At 42.5% G+C, this 19,241-nt stretch overlaps 1 protein-coding gene across 8 annotated transcripts in view; it reads right to left on the bottom strand.

Annotated features, from left to right (window-relative positions):
• The window catches only part of LOC131684351 (MYND-type zinc finger-containing chromatin reader ZMYND8-like), a 33,954-nt gene that overhangs the window by 10,649 nt on the left and 4,064 nt on the right, over positions 1-19,241 (bottom strand). For 7 of the 8 annotated variants that reach the window (XM_058967152.1, XM_058967155.1, XM_058967154.1 and 4 more), the window contains 3 exons: positions 8,371-8,545; positions 5,929-8,312; positions 5,217-5,873 (listed from right to left, as the gene is read on the bottom strand). In XM_058967152.1, coding sequence (XP_058823135.1) covers positions 5,217-5,873; positions 5,929-8,312; positions 8,371-8,545 — 3,216 coding nt within the window. Of the gene's footprint in view, positions 1-4,964; positions 5,118-5,216; positions 5,874-5,928; positions 8,313-8,370; positions 8,546-19,241 lie in introns of those variants that run through there. The other variant, XM_058967156.1, reaches the window with a different exon arrangement.

The raw sequence follows: 19,241 nt of genomic DNA on the forward strand, positions 1-19,241 counted from the left end.
CCGCGTACCTGACAGGGATCTCCTGCGCTCGGATGCTGCACACCATAGTTGATCTTAAAGCGGATTGCTAAATGATCGCTATGGGTGTAGCCTTCGTCTACCCTCCATTCCATGCCTGGAGCCAGACTCGGGCTGGCAAATGTTAGGTCAATCCTCGCCTCCACTCCGTTTCTACGGAATGTACTAGCGGACCCATTATTAGCTAGTACAGTATCGAGTTTCGCAAGCGCTTCCATTAGCGCTTGACCCCTGCTATTTGTACAGCGGCTGCCCCACTCCACTGCCCAAGCGTTAAAATCTCCCGCTATGACTACCGGTTTCCGGCCCACTAGGTCCGACGAGAGCCTGTCGATCATCTGGTAGAACTGTTCTATTGGCCACCTTGGTGGGGCGTAGCAGCTGCAATAGAACACACCATTGATCTTGGCAATCGCCACACCCTCGGCGAAGGGGTGTATTACCTCTTGAACCGGGAACCGTCCCGTTGGACAGATTGCCACCATTCCAGACCCGTCCGACACCCAATTGCCGTTGCCGGCAGGGATGCGGTACGGGTCTGATAAGAGGGCGACATCTGTCCTCGACTCCGAGACCGACTGCCACAGCAGCTGTTGGGCTGCTGCACAATGGTTAAGATTTAGCTGTGTGACGTTCACGGCTTCTTCTTATTTAACTCACCGAAGGGACACGAAGGTCAGCCCATAGTATGTTTATGGGCTTGCTTCTTAGCGGTGCAGATAAGGCACTTGTGTGCCTTAGTGCACCCCCGCTCTTTATGTCCCTCCTCGCCGCAGCGACGACATAGTTTGCTCCTATCTATGCCTTTGCACTCGTATGCTTTGTGGCCGGACTCAAGGCACCGATAGCACCTATCCACTGAAGGCGGCTGGGGTATACTAATAGGGCATACCGACCAGCCGATCTTCAGTTTCCCTTTCTCGGTTACCTTTTTGGCATCCGCCTTCAGTAGCCTGAGGTAGGCTACTTGGGTGCCAGAGGGTCCATCTCTCAATCGCGCAGAGGCCCGCTCAATTGTGACGTCGCAATGCTCCTTAACGGCTGCGACGACGTCTTCTGCGGTCGTGAACTCGTCCAAGTGCTTGCACTGGAGAGTCATTTCCGCCCCTAGCGACCTGACTTGGGCGCCCTCACCAAGGACCTCTTGGGCCAAGGCCTTGTATACCGCACTAGATTGTGCGCCTCGCTTCAGCACCAGAAGCATTTCTCCCGTGTTGGTGCGTCTCACACTACGCACATCTTGCCCAAGGGCCGAAAGGCTTTCGGCTGCCTTCATCGACTTTAGGACATCGGCATATTTGTCCTTGTCGGTTTTCAACCACAAGGCCTCGCCTCTGTCCTTGGCCGTATATTATTACGTATATTATTACAGACATGCCACTATTGAGATCCGTCATTCGCTAGCGAGCATATGTAACGGTCAATGTGTGTATTAGACCGCCCAGACATTTTTTTTTAAAACTCAATCGGCCCACTCCTGAGTCGATTCCTGGTCCCACCAGTACTTGCACCGAATTTGAAGCAAATCGGATAAGTCTAGCTACCGAACCAACGGGCCTGAAGTTTGTATGGGATTTTTCGACAATTTACATAGAGAAAAACCACTAACTCGCATTTTTGCCGCTAGGTGGCACTGTATGCATCGTATCATTACTGTAAGTGAAAATAAGTAAAAAAAATAATTATCTACAACTTTGTCGAAGGCTGCTAGTGAATCCGGCTTTGTTAAAAGAAGTTATTAAACTTTTAACGAAGTGATGTTTAAGTGGGGCCTAGCAGATGCACGGTTGAGTATCAGTAGTCAATTCCCACGAATTATACATTTTTGTGAAATAATCGTTAGGTTTAGCTCAATAGTATGTTCAGAAAAATTATAGCACATAATACGAGTTATGCTTTGGTTAGAAAATTTTAGTTCCACCTGTGACCATATAGAGAGCGCCAACACTAACTTTGCATAGAAGAGAGATAGCACATCGAGATGTTCGGAAGATTTATTGCATAAGCCTGTTCTACAACTTTGTTGAAGACATTTCTATCTCTTTTTGTTGAAAAGGCCCTCTATGCGGTAAACTGTGGACCTAAAGCGTTATAACCAAAACATGACTCGTATTATTTACTATAATTCTTCTGAACATACTATTGAGCTAAACCTAACGATTAGTTCACAAAAATGTTTAGTTCGTGCGAATCGTGTGCTGATACAAAATCATGCACTGCTAGGTCCCATGCAGAACTGACTCAGACATCACTTCGTTAAAAGTTTAATAACTTCTTTTACACAAGGGGGATTCACTAGTAGCCTTCGAGAAAGTTGTAGACAATTAAATTATGTTTCTTATTTTCACTTACAGTAATGGTACTATGCATACAGTGCCACCTAGCGGCAAAAAAATTAAAGGGTTGTGTGCAGGACACGGCCACGGTGACATTGAAAATGTAGTGTGCAATATAATTCGCGGCGTCGGCGATAAAACATGATGATGAGTTATGTTCTATCAACGACCGTGCGGTAAACTTGGATGGAAAGCCAAACTCCTACCTGCAGAAGACAATGAATTCTTCACATTTCCTTTCGATCATGGCCATATGAGCCTGCCTAGTCCTAGTTTTCTGTGTTATGTTTATAACTGATTCGCTCTAGAATACCTATCTTTCAATTTCAATGCTTTCGTTTCTCTTATTCTTAAATTTGCCGAGAACGGCCCACAAAATCGATACAATAATCGAAATATCGCACGTTTATTCTCTTCACGGATATGGTCGGACAAAGTATTCATTTTATGGGTTGTCAAACATCAGTTGAGTTATTTGATGCCAACGAAACTTGCACATATTTTATGTGTTTGGATATATACAATCATACGTCAATCATATTTTACGAATACTTCAAACATTTTACATCGTTTGTCATCATATTAAAAGCATGTACAGTTTTTCCGCACATATAACAAATCTAAAAAGAACTACTTAGACAGTGCGAAATCATTCATATGATATGCATTTATTTAAAAATGTATTGTGTATTTAAGCAATTGCTTTGAAACATACTTTTGTTGAGTCGATAAGGTTCGACTTCGAGTTAAATTACAATATATTTCTTTCGTTTTATTTATATGACCTAAAATTAGAGAATATTTTAGTCACTCTTCGATTTTCGCTTTACCATTTCGATCAATGCATACCGTCTTAAACAACAGCCAGTACGGTGTCAGGGGCCATGTATAAATGACGTAGTATTTCAGGGGGTAGAGGGGTGTAGAAAATTTGTGGCGATATATGACGAGGAGGAATATTGTGACAAAATGCTACGAGTGGGAGGGAGGGATCGAAATTCGCCGAAAAAAGCTACGTCATTTGTGTACGGCCCCAATGGGTAGGGTTACGATATGGGTCGAGCTAACTAGGGCTTAACATTTTCGATACGCACAAATTTTAATCTTTTATGCGGAACGAGTACCTAAATAAATCGAGAGCGAGAGTGTGCCTGTGTAAATACACCGAGCTTCAAGGTGTTCCACGAAGCTCAAAACAATTGGCTTTCCAAATTTGAGAACCGTCGATTTGTTTTTTGTCAGTTTATAAACTCTAGTGTCGCAAAAAGCAACGCGATACTAGATTCATCGCAACGGCATGCTCTCAACTAGCACTGAGTGCCGTAACTTTCAAGTTGTGGTGTACATAGCAGCACACAGCGCACTGCATAATTTAAATATATCTGTCGGCTCCTACTATCGTCTCCGCTCCGACGTTCGACCAGAGAGTGAGCTCGCCCGAGCAATGCTGAAAGTTATATATCGAAGGATGACGTCATCAGCAAAATCAATACAGCCAATCAGAGCCATGGAAAGGAAACATCACGAGCGCTTGGCTGCTGGATGCCTAGACCTGTCGTCGCACCCACCCCCAGCGGTAGCAGTGATCAAATGCAGCACTCATCGCAGTGCTGTTCTTTACGGCCCGACGTTCGACGGGAGAATGAACTCGCTCGAGGAATGATATTCTTTTAATAGTCGTGGATGACGTCATTCAAATCTGCCGCTCCGAACAAGTGTAACTATCAGCGAAACTTGCCGATCGCAATATGTTCCTGTGTGTCGTGTATTTTCGCCTGATAAAATTCATGATTTTATTTCTTTCGTTTCTTTCATCATCTCGATCGCCGCCCCGGCTCTGTTATACTGGGCGACTTCTACTATTGAATATTGAAAAATTTGCGCTCCTCAGCAATATCAGTTGTATTCTAGACAGCTGCAGCGGCGCAACTCTTCGGCCAATCAATAATGTCATCAACGAGAATGCACCTACATTACACCTCCGTTTGTAAGTGCCCGTATAGCTGCACTACTCCAACTTCTTTAGTCAAGTATGTGCGACACCATCCCCCACTACATCTTGTAATCTCTGATAACATAGGAGTGAATTTTGAAGACATCAAAAGTTCTATCATCTATGATCTAAAACACTGACTACGACAGCATCGTTAGCACTTTGTTGGACATAAACTGGGATGAAAATCTTAACAAAACTGCAAAAAAAATTATTCCCGCACCCGAAGTAAACCAACAAAATGCATTGAAAATCTCACGGACAACTCATTCGCTCAGGCTTGCATAAAAATAACGAAAGAACGAATTATTTATGTTATATTTAAAAAAACAACGCGATCGAAAAATATATAGTTGTATTGACGTTGTCATAGAAGTAGCTAGGAAAAATGATGCTCGAAAAGCAAGCGAACTGAATACATACATTAGACGATACACCAACCAGCCTTATGTGCTTTGCTCACAGATGTCACCAGTATGCGATAAGAAGAAACACAACTATACTTATAAGAAATAGAGCTACTGAGGGACCATGCATTATCGAAACAAACAATTCTGTACGCTCACTAGACAGGCGAATATTTCTCAACTACAAAATAGAAATGTTGCACTCTGACGTACTTCGTTATTTCTTGTATTGGAAACTTAAAATGATAATTTTATAAAATCTGCGCACCAGTAGCAGATATTCTAACATATCCAATTTACAAAACCAATTCATTCGGATGCATCACATGTGGCGCGACGGTATTGACGAACTAAAAATTAACGCTTTAATATAGGAGACAGTAGGATAGAAAAACAAGGAAAATTAAAAAAAAATGGGAGTTAGCTAATTAATGTCTCAGTAACAAAACAGGTTCAATTTACCAATCGTTGGAAGGGCTGTCCTTTGCCAAGTTGAGCTCCGCCTCGCGCCAGTGGGAGTATAATTTGCTGTTGTTGGGCCTGGTGTTGCTGCTGTTGGGTCTGATGCTGCTGAGCAGGTTGTATCGTCAGACCAGATCGTCCATTCAAATTCAATGTCTGGACGGTGGTGATCTTTGGCGTAGTGATATGCTGAGCAGTCACTTTACTGTTGATCACATTCGATGGTTTACTGGCAATCGCTGTGCTCGGCAAATTGAACTGACTTTGCGTACAATTGTTCATATGAGTAGCCCAATGCTGCTGTTGGCACGGATAATCACAGTAGGAAGTATTCCAGCAGCAGTAGAATAGCGCTTCCTTTCCGCAGTTGATACACCACTGTTTCTTTTTAGCTTCTTCCACGGCACGAATCCGTTCGATTTCGCACTGTTTGCGAACCTCGTTTATGATTCGAGCCTTCTCCAAGTCCATATTTTTGCGCATTTCACACAGCACAAGATCGGAATTGTGTTTGAGCTTGGTGATCTCCTGCTGATGACAATGCTTAAGTTTTTCAATTTCTAACTCCAACACTTTGACCTTCGCCTCCAGGGCACCACTGTTGTTTGATAGATCTGCCAGCGTGTCTTCGATCACGGATCGGAAAAAGTCGGCCATCTAGAAATGGAACAAAATTATTTGTTTTACACACTTTAAAACGATAGAACCTCACCTTGTAGGAGTTATTAATTAATATTTGTGACACGGGACCCGCACCCGATGGATAAACACAATCACCTTCCGATCGCAGAGCACCACTTGGTCGTGACTGCATTTTCGGTGGTGTAGACACTATCGTTTCTGTAACGGCAGCAGCAAGGCTGGGTGTAATAAAGCCAGACATCATATGTTGGCCTTCACCCGCTGATGGACTTGTAGTCGTTGAAGTGCCTGCCGCTGAAGCAACATTGATAGGTGTACCTATGACGGTTGTTGGTACTGGCTGCATTGAGTTCCTAACCGGGACGTTAGCAGGGGCAACTGAATCATGGGAATTTGCTTGCTGTTGCGGCCGATTCTGATTGACGGGATTTGATGGTGCTGCATCGTTCGGTTGATCCGATCGAATTTGTTGGTCACCAGCCGGTGGAAGTGGACTTGGAATGTGTACCATGTGCATCATACTGCTGCCATTCTTGCCCCCAGGAAAACTGTTTGTCAATGTAACTGCCATTCCACTTTGTTGCGCAGATGATCTGATCAAATGAGTAAAATTGGGCTGATTGGGTACTACTTTACGACATTTTTGTGGAACATTAGCAGTTTGTGGTTTAGGGAGCGATTTCGGCAAACTCTTCGGTTTCTCAATGGGCGTCAAGACCAGCGGTTGTCCGTTAGTGTTGACGGCTGTGTTCGGACGGGGTCCAATTTGATTGGTTAGTTGGTTGATGTCTTTGACCACTATTCTATTGCTAGTACGAATCAGTACTTGATTTGGGTTCACAACCTGGTTGTAGGTTTCGCTCATATTAGGCGTTGCAGTAGTATCACTAGCCATTAGTGATTCACCATCATCGTCCGACAATGGTTCTGATTTAATTGGTAATAGTTCATTAGGAGCAATGGAGGGTGCATTTTTGGAGATATCATTCTCTGTTGATGGTTCTAGTTGATTAGAAGGTAAAATTTGTTGCACTGCTGGTGGATTTTCAACACATGGCAATGGGTCGGGTGGAGGTTCTTCCTCGGTAGGTTCAGTTTTAATTTCATTTGATGATAATGGAACCAGTGGGATACTAATTTCTTTGTTGGCGAGAGGTTTATCCATTGTTTGAACGTGTTCAACGCTCGTAGAGACAGTATTCTTTTGGTCGTCATTAATAGCGGGAGTGTTCGTCTGTTCATCTTCCTTTACCGGTGGCTTTGGTATGGTTTCTTCCCCCAATGTTTGTGTACCACTGATTTCAGTAACTTTCGCTTCTTTCATCTCCCCCCTGTCGTCACTAGATCTCGATTTGGACTTACGTTTTCTCGTTGCCGGTACCGTTTTCCAGCTATCGGATTCGCGTTGTATTACCACTGATTCCACTTTACTGTGCTTCTGATCTTTATTTGTGTCCATAGCTGGGCTGACACTTTTCCGTTTTCTGTTGGGATAGCAACGTGGTGCAGCGGCTGGCAATGATTCCGGAGTAATCGATTCAGATTTCTCATCTTTTATTCTATGCTCAGAGATGTTTCGATTGCTTCGTTTTTTAAACTCTCGTGACGTTTCTGGAATCGTTTCCTTCGCAGCTACTTCCTCGGAGGGGCTAACACTCTTCCGTTTTCTTGTGCTGTACGACCGGGTTGCGTTTGGTTCAGTTGCCAAGTCCAAACTGCTACTTTTGCTGGATTCCGAGTTTGTCTGTGAGCTTTGTCCGTCTAATGGTTCAACTTTCTCGGGCGGTTGCTGTTTTGGGGTTTCCAAAGCGTCATTCTTGATTTTCTCCGAAGACGCAATGCTATTACTACGAGCCACTTTTGGTGTAGATGTCTTTATGGGGTTGGTTGACACCGGCGAAACCGAAAGGAAGTTATCTGCCGTTTTAATAATCCTTAGCATGAGCTTTGCCTTCTGAGAATCTCCATTCTCAGCAATTCTTTTCATTACGCCAGGAATCATTGCTTCTAGATGTTCATCTAACTTATTCGCTTCAACCTGAGTTCGAAACTCGGCATATTGAAATTGACCAAACTTTTTCTCCAACTTTGCAATATACCTATCAGCTTCCAGCATACATTCCGCCATATTGGAACGACGATGCTGTTTTGTGTTGGGGTCTTTCTCACAGAATAGTAAACATTCTTTGATTGGTACCCACGCCCGATCATGATCTCCAAAGAAGCGCACATCTACCAGCTGATTATTATTCACAGACATCAGTTTCGCAGGCCAGAAGGGAAACCCCTTTAACTTGGCCCACACTAGCAAGTGAGGTTTAGTGCACACTTCGGTAAACCAAGTTTTGCAAGTGTTTGCATTGAAGTAACACTCGTTGCAAGCTTCGATTTCATTCATTTCCTGTTTGCAGACTTTTAGCAAACCTTTTGCTACTGGTAACAGCTTGTTATTATCTGTAAAAACACAAATATATTACCTATATTGAAATCATGCTCGCACAAAGAAGCTTACTAGGATAAATCGAAGCATTATGCAGAATCCAGCTCACGTCTGTCTGGAAGGCATCTGTAGAACGATATTTTTGATCATCGACATTCTTTTGCAGCATTACAAGATCAACATGGTTTACCACGTATTGGTCATAGTTCGGATATAGTTCCTGATCCAAAGGAAAAAGAATCTCGCTCTGGAATAATGAAAAAGAAATGACTGTTAGAAATACGGTTAGCACACAGCAGTTGCTTCGTGAATTGCTCTGATAACATCACAATAGATTGTGACCATCTTTATCGACAATTACAACAATAGTACGGCAATTCAAAGCCAACCAGTAGTGGTGGGACGAGCCACACGAAGGAAACATTCACGCATTGTGGACAGGTACTCTTGATGACTGTTTGTAAATTAATCTAGGAGATAAAGGAAATGAAAAGTCAAATGATCGCTGAGCAATTAACTGCAGTTAAAATTTGTAAATAAGTCTCGAAAACACATCGGCTGGTTGTGGCTAAAATGTTCTTGAGTACAATAGGGTAATGAAGCTATTTTGGTCTTATCAGAACTCTCTTGTTGATTTTAACGTTGAATCAGTGCATTCAAGGCTTGCAAATGCTTAATATGTTGCAACTCATGTCTGGATCTAACCAGAATATTTTTTATTTAAATTCTCGTAAGAAAATGTTCTTTGTCTAAACATAATTACTAAGTTTGAGGGAAAGATGGTTTGATGCAACGAACCTACGAAACGGCACAAGAGGGGAGAGAAGTGTTAAAGTCATTCAAAAAAGCTGCTAAATGAATGATCTCGCAAGGTTGAAGATATTCGATTTTATGCTAAATATAAGATTATGCTTACCGGTCTTGCTACTCGATATCTACCAAAAGCATAGCGAGAAATAACTGTTAGATTTATTGCCAAAGGTGGGTGCCCAAGCTATGGAGAAGCCAAGAATCTATCCGCTTACTTTCTTTTCTTTTAAAAGCTTTGGAACGGTTAATCGATCATCACATCAAGAACGTTAGCTTAGTTGCACAAAATGCAACAAGCATATCAGTGTGGGAAATAAATAGGGTTGCCACCTCTGGAGAGGCTTTGACCCGGAAATTTTCACTGACCTGGGGGGTGGTGGATTTTGAGTAGAACGAGACGGAAAGCGATTGCTCGGCATTTTAGAGCACTTTAATCGATATTTATTACTACGTTAAAGTAAAGCTGTAAATTTCAACGTTTCAGAACGGTTTTATCGGTTTAATCTGATGTAGCATTTCACTTTCCCTACTGAGTGTTAAGAATACCAAAGCACCAGCTACTCTCGCTGTGCAGGATAAGTGAACGAGAATTGCTCTCCAACGGAAAAAGGAGAGCAAACGAGGCAGGGCTGCGGCATCACATGGGAAGCACTATGTGGTGTCGGTTATTCATCACCAGAGGTCGCAACAAAGGGGCAAAACATACCTCCCTAGCCAACAGTTAAGGGTCGCTGCAGGAGTAGCAACAACACCGGAAGAACTCGTTTGATGTTCAGCTAGTCAGTTGGATTAGCACAAAGCTGCCATACCTTGGTGTAACAGTGAAGTAATTTGGTAAAATTGCAGCAAAATAACTTTTTACACCATTTTGAGCGACTTAAATAGTGGGATGCAACATTTCAATTGTAACATATAGCGAAATATTACTTTTCTTAATTGATAGTAAATTTGATTTGTTTTTCATTTTCATTGCTTTGTGAAAGAAGTCAGCAATATTTGGTGAACTCATCTTTGCCACCTTAAAATCACAAAATAAATCTGAACCAGAGTAATAGTTAACTGAGATTTTTTAAATATTTTGTAAAGAATCAGTTAAATTCCATAAAAAATGAAATTATGCTTCTTCCCACCAAACCCGGAGAAATTGATGTAAAATCTGGAGGCCCGGAGATTGCTCCCAAAAACCGGAGTCTCCGGGTCAAACCCGGAAGAGTGGCAACCCTAGAAATAAATGATCATTCTGCTACACGATGTTGTTTACAACACCGAAAAGCTTTCTCGCTTAGTTGGGTATATTAATCTATTTTGTAGGTGACGCACGGTCATGGAGTATCTGCATGATTGCAGAGATAAGGAAGTTGAGTATTTGTGATTGTCCTTAGGGTGGCATCTCTTTTGCTATGGAAACTGATTGCCGATGGCTTGTTGAGGAAACCCAACGAGCGTAGGTTTCCAACCAACGGATTTGCTGACACTTACCAAATACTAATTATTGAATGTTGTATCGAAACGAAGAGGGAAAAGTGGTGACGGTTCAGTCGAAGCTAAACCATCTGCAAAAATGGCGCTCATGGCGTTGACTGGTGCTTCACGACAAATCCGACTGCTGCCCTTGGGGCCCTTCTAAATATTAAACCATTACACTTACACCTTCAATAAGAAGCACTGTCATGTGAATACAGACTGCAGGTACTGAACCATGTTGATCATGCTACTAGTCATACGATGTTGGTCATAAATGGTTACATGGGGGGAAAAATTCTTGCGATATAACACTCACATGTAGTTTTCCTTGCAGAACAGTCCATGTAAACTATGCTATATTTCACCCTGAGGAGAAAAATTGTGTAAATACTAAAATTTCTTAATAGGACGAACATTTTTGGTAAAACCAGCCTTTGCACTTAAAGGGCACAAATCCTTATTACTTGGGTGCGTTTCGACTTCGTCTCATCAGAAACCGACATTAACTTACCAATTTTCTTCAGCCATATCAGCACTATGAATATGACTCTCTATACTTCATCTCCTGCATATTTTAGACTTTCTAGTTTTTTGTACTAAATTGGTCAACATTTTTTCATATCCTTGTCGTGTACACAATAAATATTTTTCAGTTGTAGCCCCAGTTTAATTTCCACTCTCATTTTTTCTGTTCGATTACTCTGTTGCTTTCCTTCCGCTAGTTTATCTACTGTTAAAATAATATTTAAATTAAGTACAAATTTAAACGTTGTCTCATTATTCGACATTACAATATTTCCTAAAACGTAATTACACCTTGTGAGTCTGCTAGTGGTTAAGAAACTCCTAAAATCTTGAACCACGCGCAAACTCTAGTACAATTTCCAATCATTACCTTTACTAACAATCTCCCTCCTGCCGTGGCACTTGTGGAGTTCGCAGTAGTATATACGGTCTCTAGTTAAAGCAAGTGTCAGACTAATATTCCGTCCCTTTCCTACTGCGATCTACGTTCGGGCCTGGCCGGCTCCGGTATTGATCAATAAATAATTTGGGATTATCAGGAGTTGTATATTGAAGAATGGTTTGTTACTCCCAGGCAATATCATCTATTTTTTCTCTATGCAATTTCGGCTAGTCTCGATCAATAACGGAGTAGCAGCTAGGGTTGGTCGCACAAGTGCAAGCTCAAGCTCAATGCGCCGTGCATTCTCTTTCTTGTCAGATCTTTCGGTAACCTAAACGCATGCTACAGTATAAAAATCAAATAATATTGTATAGACAAAACAGAAGACAAAAAAATGGACGATCATGTTGCATATGCGTCTAGGTCTTTTTATAGTAGTCAGAACAAACGATCAATGTTCCACTCTACGCTGAAACCGCTCACAGATAGCGCTGGAAGCAAAGTGTTGCTGATTACATTATGTTGTCATAGTGCATATATTTTCTGTGAATATTGGTAAAAAGTAACTTTTAAACAATAAATCACCGATCAATTTGTTGATAATTGATTATAAAAATGAAGGAAAACCATCATTTTATAAGATGCTGAGTAAACATCTTGCGAAAAGAGTGTAAAACATAGTTCGAATATTATTCGTAAAGCTACATGTGCGCGGTTCCGAAATGTAATTTGTTGAGCACCGTTGCCGCCGCTACATCAATTCCCGTTCCTCCTAACTCAAGCTAAAACTTCATGAGATGGTGTAAATTCATGAAACTCTTCGGATCACGCGAGGAAAGAATATATCCAGCTAATTGGAAAGTGTCAGCTTTGTATCATACACAGCCGATCCTTCTCTCTGATAGTCTTAACAGAATCTCTTACGTAGTCCAAAATACGAAGAAGTTTGACATTGGTACTGATTGGGTCGCGGTTTCGTTTTTTTTCTGGAGTTGTCACTACAGCTCTAGTAGGCTGTAGAGCTAGGTTCTCGGAAGGGCTTCCCGTCAGAATCACATAATTGGGTCTCGGTTTCGAGTTGCGACTTTATTTATGGAACAAATTTTTATAACCACCATAATATCCCGATTACATTTCGGAGAAATGTATGAACCAAATAGTTTCGAATAGCTATAATTTCAGAATAATTGCAAATAAAACAAAATTTCTTACAAGTTTCATTCATATTTTGGCAGTGGTGAGCTTTTTCCGAGAAGAAAATAAAGTTTTTGTTGGAAGCTACGACTCACTTGCGAGTGAAAAAAACTAACTTTATCACTTTGTCAGTACATGAGCTGAATGCGGTAAATGTGGGGAACGCCATGCGGATGATACTTGCAGTAGGCCCGCTGAGATGTGTTTACTGTGGGGAGAATCCGCATGCACTTTTGACATGCCCAACGTACAAACTTCGCGCGGATAAACTGAAGCGATCCGCCAAAGATCGCTCCAGACGCTCTTACGCAGAAATGCTTAAAAGAGCTGTTCCACTTATCTCCGAAAACCCATTCGCTCTCTTGCCAACTGACGTTAACGCCTCTAACGACCCTTGCGAGGGGCATTCTTTGGCTCCGCTTGGAAACTCTAGAAAAAGACCTAATCAAAACTCACCTGAACTTCCTCGTAAGGGTCCTAGGTTGTCCCAAACAAGGGTACAAAATAAAAATAATTCATCAACTGGAAGTGTTGGTACAAATCCGAAGATAATACCTCCTGGTTTTGGGAAATTGAGATACAACCAGGAGTTCCACTCCCCGGGGCACTAAAAATCCCAAGTGCTCCAATTTTGCAGTCAGAAACTCAACCTAAAACGGGATTCCTTAAATTTTCTGACATTGTGGACTGGATATTCACAGCTTTTAACATTACCGATCCTATGAAAAGCTTGCTGGTTGCTATTCTACCAACAGTAAGAACATTTTTAAAACAGTTGACTGAACAATGGCCCCTCCTTACAGCGATCGTATCCTTCGATGGCTAACTTATTAGACGGAATCAGGGATCTGATCACTGTTTTACAGTGGAACTGCAGAAGTATTATCCCCAAAATTGATTCATTAAAACACTTGCTAAATTACAATCATTGTGATGCATTTTCCCTATGTGAAACATGGCTAACTTCTAATATAAACCTCAACTTCCACGATTTTAACATTATCCGCTTGGATCGAGAAGACTCATATGGGGGGGTACTTTTAGGGATCAAAAAGTGCTACTCCTTCAATCGAATCAACCTCCCTTCGACGCCAGGCATTGAAGTTGTCGCTTGTCAAACAACAATCTTTGCATTGCTTCTATTTACATTCCTCCTAGGGCCATGATGGGATATCGAAGATTCTCCAACGTGATTGAACACCTTCCCTCGCCCCGCCTGCTGCTTGGAGACTTTAACTCTCACGGTACGGGGTGGGGCTGTCTATACGACGATAATCGATCTTCGACAATTCAAGACCTTTGTGACAACTTCAATATGACAATTCTGAACACAGGGGAAATGACACGGATTCCTAGACCACCTGCGCAAGCAAGTGCACTGGACATATCTTTATGCTCGACATCACTACGGTTAGATTGCAAGTGGAAGGTAATATCTGATCCCCACGGTAGTGACCACTTACCAATTGTAATTGCAATCACCACTGCTTCAAGACCATCGGCACCAATCAATGTTCCCTATGACCTCACACGAAACATTGATTGGAAGAGCTACGCTGCTGAGATATCCAAAACTATCGATTCAACACAGGTACTTCCCCCGGAGGAAGAATATAAGTTTTTGTCCAACTCGATTCTCGATAGCGCGATTCAAACTCAGACGAAACGAGTACCCGACGTGAACATCCAAAAACGTTCTCCCAACCCGTGGTGGGACAAAGAGTGCTCAGACGTGTACGCGGAGAAGGCTGCCGCGTATAAAGCCTTCCGGAACGACGAGTTAGTCGCTAGCTATCGACTGTACGCGATATTAGAAAAGCGAATGAAAAATTTTATGAAAGCCAAGAAACACAGTTACTGGCGCCGGTTTGTCGACGGGTTAACAAGAGAAACATCGATGAGCACTCTTTGGGACACGGCCCGACGTAAGCGAAACCGAAACAGTACTAACGAGAGCGTGGAATATTCAAACCGTTGGATATTCGATTTCGCCAAGAAGGTTTGTCCGGATTCCGAAAATTTACCGCGCCGCGTCGCCTTACAATACCGCGAACGAAACACCGTTTACGATGGTGGAGTTCTCACTTGCTCTCTTATCATGTAACAATAAAGCCCCGGGGCCAGATAGAATCTAATTCAACTTGTTGAAGAATCTGCCAGACACTGCCAAAAGACGCTTGTTGAATTTATTTAATAGGTTTCTTGAGGGTAACATTGTCCCACATGACTGGAGACAGGTGAGGGTCATCGCCATCCAAAAACCAGGAAAACCACCCTCCGACCACAATTCGTATCGTCCGATTGCAATGCTGTCCTGTATCCGGAAGTTATTCGAAAAAATGATCTTGTTTCGCCTCGATAATTGGGTCGAAACAAATGGCTTACTGTCAGATACACAATTTGGCTTCCGCAAAGGCAAAGGGACGAACGATTGCCTTGCGTTGCTCTCAGCAGAAATTCAAATGGCATATGCTAACAAAGAGCAGATGGCATCAGTATTCTTGGATATTAAGGGGGCTTTCGATTCAGTTTCGATCAACATTCTTTATGAGAAGTTGCACCAGCATGGTCTTTCGCCAATTTTAAATAACTTTTTGCTAAACCTGTTGTCTGAAAAACAAATGCATTTCTCGCATGGCGATTTATCGACATCACGATTTAGCTACATGGGCCTTCCCCAGGGCTCATGTCTAAGCCCTCTCCTCTACAATTTTTACGTGAATGACATTGACTAATGTTTTGTCAATTCCTGCGCGCTAAGGCAGCTTGCAGATGACGGTGTGGTCTCTATTACAAGTCCTAAAGCCGTCGACTTGCAAGGACCACTGCAAGATACCTTGGACAATTTGTCTGCTTGGGCTCTCCAGCTGGGTCTCGAGTTCTCCACGGAGAAAACTGAGCTAGTCGTATTTTCTAGAAAACGTGAACCAGCGCAACTACAGCTTCAATTAATGGATCAAACTATTGCTCAGGCTTCAACATTCAAATATCTCGGGTATGGTTCGACTCTAAAGGTACCTGGGGATGTCGCATTAGGTATCTGAAACAGAAGTGTTAACAAAGGATCAACTTTTTCCGTACAATAACTGGAACATGGTGGGGTGCCCATCCAGGAGACCTAATCAGGCTGTACCAAACAAAGATATTATCAGTGTTGGAGTACAGATGTTTCTGCTTTCGCTCCGCTGCGAACATACACTTCATCAAACTGGAGCGAATCCAGTATCGTTGCTTGCGTATTGCCTTGGGTTGCATGCACTGGACCCATACGATGAGTCTCGAAGTGCTGGCGGGCGTTCTTCTGCTGAAAAATCGATTTTGGGACCTCTCATATCGATTGCTCATTCGATGCGATATTCTGAAACCATTGGTGATTGCAAATTGCGAAAGGCTTGTCGAGCTTAATTCTCAGACTCGATTCATGTCCTTGTACTTCGATTACATGGCACAGAACATCAATTGGTCTACGTATAACGTCAACCGTGCTCATCTCTTAGATACTTCTGATCCAACTGTATTTTTCGACACATCCATGAAGGAAGAGATTTGTGGAATTCCGGATCATATTCGCCCACAAGTGGTCCCAAATATTTTCTATAACAAATACCATCAAGTCGACTGCGCCAAAATATTCTACACTGACGGATCAATTCTCGACGGGTCCACAGGCTTCGGTATCTTCAACGAAAATCTTGCTGCCTCATTCAAACTCAATGATCCTGCTTCAATTTACGTCGCAGAATTAGCTGCCATTCAGTATACTCTCGGGATCATTAACACCCTGCCCTCAGACCATTACTTCATCGTTTCGGATAGTCTCAGCTCCATTGAGGCCATCCGTGCGGCGAAGCCTGGAAAGCACTCGCCGTATTTCCTGGGGAAAATACGGGAATATCTGAGTGCTTTATCTGAAAAATCTTACCAGATTACCTTGGTTTGGGTCCCGTCACATTGTTCTATTGCGGGCAATGAGAAGGCGGACTCTTTAGCCAAGGTGGGCGCATTAGAAGGCGACACTTACGAAAGACCAATTTGCTTCAACGAATTTTTCAGTATCTCTCGTCAAAGGACGCTCGACAGTTGGCAAACCTCATGGAGCAATGAGCATCTGGGACGGTGGCTACATTCCATTATCCCGAATGTATCAACGAATGCTTGGTTTAAGGGGTTGGATGTGAACCGGGACTTTATTCGTACGATGTCAAGGATCATGTCCAACCATTACTCGTTTGACGCGCATTTCCGTCGTATAGGGCTTGCTGAAAGTAATCATTGTGTTTGTGAGAACGGCTATCACGACATCGAGCATGTTGTTTGGCTGTGCGCAGAGTACTGTGTTGCCAGGTCCCAACTAATAGATTCCCTTCGGGCCCGAGTAGATCACCCTATGTGCCAGTCCGGGACGTCCCGGCAAGCCGTGACCACCCCTATATTTTTCTTATCTATATCTTTTTGAAAACCATTGATGTCCAAGTTTAATACATTTTCCCCTCATGGCATTGCTTCACGAGTCTTCGGTGCATACCCTTCAACCGTCTACCCAGAACATCATGACATACCTCACATGCAGATGATATAGAGAACATCATGACAGCATCAGAGTACCAATAATTATCCGAAATATCGACCCTCCCCTCGCCCCTGCGATTACAGGCTGGAAACTACAACACTACAACAAAGTGTGCATATCCGCCACAATGATCAATCAGCAAACGACGATGTCAATTACACAACATGTATCCCACTTCCTACCTTTTTCCTTTACTTACATAAGAGGGAAGCAAGCCGCCCCTAAATACGGCTTTCCCTTCCCCCACTAACATGTGACATGTAATTAAAAAAAATGAATTATCGGCCTCGTTAAGCTAAAGCATTTGGGCCTAAATAAACGTATTTAAGATAAAGGATTTTAAAACGAATTTCGTTTCAATTAGCTGTCGTCGCTATTGTATCTATTGTCCATCACAACAATCTGACGGTGTTACATACGAGACATTACCGTATAGCTCACTCCACGCAAACAATAAGCTAGTGAAATATGGAATGTGGCAAATGCTTCACTGCTATCTTGTATGGCCAAAATTATATCGTCTGCGAAGGTTTTTGTTCAGAACAGTATCACGCCGAATGCGTTGCACTGACTGTTGATGATTTGGACAGATGTGATAGGCACCGAAATATCGCTTGGATGTGTACTCCATGCACAGTGATCATGTGCGATGTTCGCCGTTTCGAAGCATTCATTAACAAGAGAAAACTGATTTCTGAAGCTCCTGCTTCCAATCCAGCCTGATCAGTCGCTGCTTCCGCTGTCAACACTGCATCCCAAACCGTGTGTGAATCGGATTTGTTAGATGAAGTATGCAAGTTAAAGATTCAAGTTACAACAATGAATGAAACAATTATGGAACTGGCTCGAACGAATCTCGACGTATTAGCACCTTCACAAACCGCACCCCTGGCCAGGGATGCCAACGGTACCGGTAAACTACATTTTTTCGGTATATTTACATTTGCACAAGCCGTACAGCCCGCTACAGCGACGCATCACTACAGCTCTTGCCAGAACGGTAGCCAAATCGAGTACATTTTCCCGTAGAGCAGTAGAATACATTTTTGTTTTGCTCATGTACTCCGACTGCTCGGTGAGAGTGTGGCGTAGTAAAATTTGTTCTCTCGCTTTGTACACTTTTCTCTGCATAGTCAAAGGAAGAGGCCCGCACACAAAAGCGTTATTCCGGTCGTGGCGTAAACGAACCGCATTCTTTGTCGTCGTTTGTGATTAAAAATATTGAATAGATTAAAAATATTAAAAAGTGTAAAATAAGGAAAGAGAAGCTGAACCGCTCGCGTCTGGTGGCTGTACTGGGGGCAGTATTTTTAGTCATGTTACTGCTTTGCTTGCAGACTGCCATACAGCGCTGGGCGTCCTGCAATAGCGAACGACAGCAGCGTTGAAAGAGAAATGAGAATGTAGGCAGAAAAATTACAGCCGCAGAAAAGGTAGGCATTTTGCATCCTCGCCCCTGGCTCAGTCTTCACCGCTCTCATCGATCAAATTGAAACAAGGTTCGAAAAGTGAATCGTGAGACATACATTCGTTAGCTCCGAATAGCATTTCTGCTAATGTGTGTTGGTTGTTCTTTACGCGTATTAGAAATACAGTGAGTGAAAATGATATCGCCGAAATGGTCAAAGATTCGCTCGGTGTTAACCCTGCCGCAGTGAAGAAACTTGTTCCAGCGTGGAAGGAGGGATCTTCGATGCCGTTCATTTCATTTAAAGTGGGAATCGATATGCAATATAAACAGAAAGCGCTATTTTCATCGACGTGACCAAAACCATTTTAATCATTTGCCGAACATCACAACATCAAGTTTAGTTTTCAATTTTTTGTCAAACTCTGCTCGGGAAAACAAGCATTTTAAACTTGTTTGTTCGAATCTGGATGTCTGTTCACTATGACTTAGTTCTAACAATTAAATACTTTTTGATTTTCAAACAAAATAATCATTGGTACACACTACAACCGGAATAATAACTGGCAGAATACATAGTTACAGGGAAA

The sequence above is a fragment of the Topomyia yanbarensis genome, chromosome 2, assembly GCF_030247195.1.
Source record: "Topomyia yanbarensis strain Yona2022 chromosome 2, ASM3024719v1, whole genome shotgun sequence".
In the NCBI taxonomy this organism is placed as follows: Eukaryota; Metazoa; Arthropoda; class Insecta; order Diptera; family Culicidae; genus Topomyia; species Topomyia yanbarensis.